Source organism: Primulina huaijiensis, chromosome 6, assembly GCF_012295235.1.
Source record: "Primulina huaijiensis isolate GDHJ02 chromosome 6, ASM1229523v2, whole genome shotgun sequence".
In the NCBI taxonomy this organism is placed as follows: Eukaryota; Viridiplantae; Streptophyta; class Magnoliopsida; order Lamiales; family Gesneriaceae; genus Primulina; species Primulina huaijiensis.
In genome coordinates this window covers 17,786,466-17,792,465 of record NC_133311.1, presented here as the reverse complement: position 1 = coordinate 17,792,465, position 6,000 = coordinate 17,786,466, and the positions used below count along the sequence as shown (strand labels likewise).

General features: G+C 35.1%; 1 protein-coding gene across 1 annotated transcript; it reads left to right on the top strand.

Annotated features, from left to right (window-relative positions):
- The first annotated feature begins 2,943 nt into the window (after positions 1-2,943).
- Positions 2,944-5,787, top strand: LOC140979330 (probable glycosyltransferase At5g03795). The gene is made up of 5 exons (XM_073444683.1): positions 2,944-3,170; positions 3,485-4,145; positions 4,247-4,377; positions 4,464-4,812; positions 4,877-5,787. The coding sequence occupies exons 2-5, from the start codon at positions 3,546-3,548 to the stop codon at positions 5,528-5,530; spliced, it is 1,734 nt and encodes a 577-aa protein (XP_073300784.1). The 5' UTR covers positions 2,944-3,170; positions 3,485-3,545; the 3' UTR covers positions 5,531-5,787.
- Positions 5,788-6,000: the final 213 nt, after the last annotated feature.

The following is a 6,000-nucleotide window of genomic DNA, read 5'->3' as shown; positions in this document are numbered from 1 at the left end:
AAAATCGAAAACATTAAACGAGCATAAGCTACAAAAAATTTACAGCCTTCACAATGTTTGAAAAAATAAATCTGTTTGAGGCATTGAATGAAAAAAAATTGCCTACCAGTACAGGCATCAGTGAAACCTTCTTTCGAGGTTGTCATTTGTCCAAGAGTCACACAGTTGGGCTCTTGTGCCACAGTTACAATGCAGCGAACCAAAACCAGAAATAGAAGACATTTTTCTTCAAGTTAAATGACACTTTCTTTTTCTCTCCTTCGTCTCGTATATCTCCTCCATCCGTTCGGTGCCTCCTCCGTCTGGTTTTGTGGGTCAAATAATTGGTCTTGGTTACATGGAGGTTTGGTGGGGAAAGACTCATTTTTTCCTCCTTTTACTTTATTAGTTGGAGATGTAAATGCAATTAAATATATAGGTAAATAATGATTCAGATTTTAGTTAGCATCTTAGTGTACAATAAATCAAGAGATCTCAGATTTTTTCGTTACACCAGATTTTTCTACTGCTTGGTTAGAATAGAAAATTGATCACTACGAGAGTAAATGGATAAAAATAGTCAAAAATAAAAAAATAATAATGCACGGAGACAAAAATTGAAAATTTAGTGAACTGAAACACAAATAATAGTAAAGTTACAGGAAAAAAAAATTATTTTCTCTAAATTTAATTACTACTCGATATCCATTGTAGACATGTCCAAATTCATATCAAAGTCCATTAAGCACGTCCAAGCCCGTAAAGCACTCCAAAAGCCCATAAATAAACCAATTTTATCATTTGCCTATTCAAGCTCTTTTGATTTGTTCTCTGTTGGGGTAACATCGACTTGAATATTGGAAAGTTTTCGTTGGGTTAATCTATGCGTTTCTAACATTTTGTTAGTGAAATGTGTGATGATCCATTACATTTTCTCTTTGAGGGTCGTAGGAGCAACATCGGCACATCCGAACTCTAATATCCAACAAGTACATGGATCTTCCTAATTCAGTTAAAATGTTTATTTGACTACATCACTCTTATTGTCGTGCTATGGTTGTAACCTTGATGCCTTTTTTTTGCCATAAAATATGATAGAAATGGTGTTCATCGACTTATTAACTTAACATGCTACATATTCTTTATGATACGTAGCAGCAATATCGAGCATTAATTTGTTCGATCGATCACCTTTGTAATATACCCATTCGGACGGAGTCATGTGTTGCTCCCGCTCGGGTGATTTGTTTTTTCGATATTTTTTATACATAAAATTTTGTCTTATTTTCCTATAGCCCGGAAGCTCTATTTGTCAATATTAACTCAACCATGGTTTAGAAAATTATAACCCGAGTAGAAATAAAAACTTGACTCCGTCATTGGCCATTCTAATTACTACTACACATATATGTTACTACTCGGATACATGCATTCTTTATTTGTGTTACCTATAATCTAGTGTCATGTTTTACTTATAATATATACAACTAGTAGATTAGACAAAGGAGGATATCATGTATAGGTATAGGCTATAGCAATGACACTTGAGGATAATGTTTGGGGCATGACGAAATCATCTGTTGTGCTCCAAATTGTATCACATTTTGCTTAAACCAGTTTTGTCTGCACAAATATTTAAAAATTAAATGCACTAAATATTATGTTTTAAAAAAATACAATAAATCACATTCGAAACATTTGTTTCTTTTCTTTTTTCTTTTTAAAAATATCTTAAGCACGATGTTCAAACAAAATACAATGGTTTTACATCAATTATCAGATGCAGACGCCAAACACTTAAAACTGTTCAGATATTGAACAAAACAGAATCAAACTGTAAAACCAAATCAAATCGCATGGTTTGGTTCGATTTTCAGTGGATCATGGATAGATTGATTTAATATTCACCGAATCGAAAAATTAGTTTGATTCAAGTTTTGGATAAAAATAAACCGATCCATATAGATTATATTAATATAAAAAAATATGATTTTTTTTAATTCAGTATTATTTTCTTGGATATATAAATATTTTATTTGAAATATATTATCATATCATAAGGCTGATTGATAAAACTGTCGCTAAAATAACGATGTTTTTACAAAATCGTTGCTAATTCAACAAATTTTGTAAAAGTGTCTCTAGAAGTAACATATAAATCGCTGTATTTATTGAAAAATCGCAAGAAGATGTCATTTCATTTAATTGATTTAACTGAAAGTCAGAGTCATCTAAAATCACCCATCTTTGAATCAGAACACTGTCATATGAGTTGTGAAACTCACGTCGATTCGTAATTCATGTTTTCATTTTTATCAAATAAATTAAATTGAGTAATTTGGAATATTAATAATTATTTTCATTATTTAATTTAGTGCGAAACCATTTTTTAATATAAAAAACGAACTATTTCTTTCGTTGGAATTGAGTCCGACGTAGATTAGTTCGGTTTGATTTTATTTATCGAATTTAATTTTTTTTAAAATTAATTGCAAAAGCTTATATGGTACTATCTCATTGATTAATTTTGTGAGAAGAACCTTCTGTCCAATCAGACTCATGAAAAAATATTTTTTTTTTTGCTCTAGATTTGTACCAGTTGAATCGTTTCACATATGACCTATTCGAGATAGAAATGTATGGATTCAACTTCGATAATTTCAATGATAAACTCGTTATTTATGTTTGAGTCAACTAAATTGTTGCTATGGACTGGTATTCGTGAAGTGTTTATTTCAAGTAACCAAATAATTATGATTTACTACGAAACTAATGCCATAAATTACTCAGCTAATTAGGAAACAAAAAATTGACGTTAAAGCAAAACCCGTGAGAGTACCAACAATAATATAATCTAACAATAGTAATTCTATAATTTACCAAATATTTGGAAAATGGTAAATTTCATGGATACAATTGCCTTGATATATTATATCATCATGTGAACGAAAGGAGAAGGCCAAAAACTAGCCAACGAGAAGCTTGAACCTGTAAGAAATGACCGCATTATACTCACACTTGTAAGCCACCAGAACTCGGCCGCCATGCATGACAAGCCAAATATCAACTCTCACACGCAACACACACATTGGAAGGCTTTTCTTCGACTTTTTTGGTTCCTTTCGGAAAATACATTTTGGGTTCTGAAGATCTGGGGAAGAAGCGAGTTCCAGAATCTTATGTTGTTGAGGGTAATTCGTCTTTCAATCATGTTATTTGAGAACAGTCAGTTTCTTTACATATATACATATGGGTTTTGTTTGATCTTTTGGTTTTCCTTATTGTTGTCGTTTGTTTAATTTGTTGGGAGTTTGCTCATACTGCGGGTGTCTTTTTCGGTTTTAATCATTTCAAGACTCGTCTTGGTAATGGTGATGAATTTATGTGAGTTACATGTGACTAGCTTAAAACTTTTGATCATAAAAAAGGTACACGTGAATTGGTTTGAAAAGTTCTCTCCGTTCAAATAACGCCTTGTTTTGATTTGGTTTTCGGAATATTGCAGGACCAGTAGATTTCATCGGCGACTAGCGAGCCGGTTTCGGTTAGTTTCTCGATTCATAGAAATGGGCTACGGTTTTCCGTATACCTGTAGACTGGAAACCAGGAAAATAGTGTTGCTGATTGGATTGGTTCTTGTCTCCGTTTTAGTGATCCAACACTTTGAGCTACCATATAGGAATAGCTTGTTATCCTTGTTATCTGCTGGGAAGTCTGTCTTGATTTTTTATGATACAAATGGAGGAGATAATGGAGATTCAGGACTCAAGGAAAATTTTATGCCAGAAAGTGCGTTGGAAATGTACCATAATGCAACTATTGAGACAATAGGAAAACACATTGGGTTAGCTCCGGAAAGGGCGATTGATACATTGGAAAGTGTTTCCGATATCAGTCCATCTGTTACTTATAGGGAAGAATCCGATGCCTTGAGGAATCCAAGAAACGTTGTTTCACCACCGGAATCGGTCACTTTGCAATCATATAGTCCTGTAAGCTCGACACTGAAGGTTAATGAAACCAACAACTTTCAAGGAAGTCAAAACTCAGCCATGGATAATAGTCCACCTCAAAAGGAGATGCCTGAGAAGGCCATGGCTTCGGTCTTATCTATATCTGAGATGTATGAGATGTTGCTTCACAGTCGTGTCTCGTCTTTTTCCAAGGTAATTTCAGTCATAATTTGGTGTATAATTTGTGCATTTTGTTTAAAAATAGTCATTTTCCCAGGACAAGGTTTAATATGTGAGGTTGAATCTTATTCCAGAGACCTGTGTGGTCTTCATCTGCTGATCAAGAGTTACTCGATGCTCGATTCCAGATTGAAAACACATCTATAATAAGGGATCACCCTGGCTTGTACGGCCCTATTTATCGAAATCTTTCAACATTTGTAAGGTAGCTCCTAGTACAATTATCTCGTTGCCAAATGTTTCCAGGGAGACTGTAAAAGTAACAACTGATCATATTGGTTGCTGGTGCAGGAGCTATGAATTGATGGAACAGAAGCTCAAGATTTACGTCTACAGGGACGGAAAAAGACCGGTGTTTCACCAACCGAGGTTGAAGGGAATATATGCTTCTGAGGGATGGTTCATGAAACTCCTGCAAGCAAGCAACCGATACATAACCACAAATCCGGGAGAAGCCCACTTATTTTACTTACCATTTAGCTCTCAGTTGTTGGTGGACTATGTCTATGTGCCGGATTCTCATTCTTTTCATGAAATAGTCCAATATCTGAAAAACTACCTCGACACAATCAAGGGCAGATATCCTTTCTGGAATCGAACAAATGGGGAGGATCATTTTCTAGTTGCTTGCCATGACTGGGTATGTCGACTTGAATTTTTCATAGTTGTTTATGTAGTTTATGAGAAGAAGTTAATTTTTTCAGGCTCCGGCGGAGACGAAGAAGCATATGGCTAACTGCATAAGGGCTTTATGCAACGCTGATACGAAGGAAAGCTTTCAATTCGGGAAGGACGTGTCTCTGCCCGAAACATATGTCCATTCCCCTCAGAATCCGTCAAAAGAATTCGAGGGCAAGTCTCCTTCCCGACGAAAATTCCTCGCCTTTTTCGCGGGCCAAATGCATGGTTATGTTCGACCAGTGTTACTAAAACACTGGGAAAATAAAGATCCGGACATGAAAATCTTTGGAAGGATGAAAAAGGCTAGCTACGTTCAGCACATGAGAAACAGCAAGTACTGCATATGTGCCAAAGGGTATGAAGTCAACAGCCCCCGAGTGGTGGAAGCCCTTATACACGGATGCGTGCCCGTGATTATATCAGACAACTTCGTGCCTCCGTTCTTCGAGATCTTGAAGTGGGATTCTTTCGCTGTTTTCGTGTTCGAAAAGGATATCCCAGATCTGAAGAACACACTGCTGTCTATACCGGAAAAGAGGTATGTTGTGATGCAGCAAAGAGTTAACCAGGTGAAGAAGCATTTTCTTTGGCACAATTCACCTGTGAAATATGACATTTTTCATATGATACTTCATTCACTATGGTACAATAGGGTGTTCCGAATACCGCCACTTTGAACTGACACAACAAGCTTTTGGTGCGCGGCGCCGATGAGCCGAGACCGTCTGTTTTATAGAAAAATTTCGAATTAATATGGTTCATGTATTTCATAAAAATGCAATAGAATATCGTTTTTTTGCCCAAAATGTATGCTACATATTGTTGAACTTTTCATTGTATTTAGGACCAAATTTTGTGGAATGATGAGCTTAATGTTGTGACATTACATTTTTCAATTATGGCATTAATCAATTGAAAAGGCAGAACATTTGGAAGGATCATTAACAGATTTACCTGAGGCCTATGCTTCTTCTCTGAGACTCTATCAAGTCAAAACGAGTGGTGAGTTTGAGACGAGGAGAGACCTAATTAGATTTCCTTTATTTCTAGTTAAATTTATTTAATTTTAATTTTGATGATTTCGTTTTTCAAAAAATAAAATTTTTGAATTGGAAATATTATTTGTTAACTTTAAAGTATTTACCTA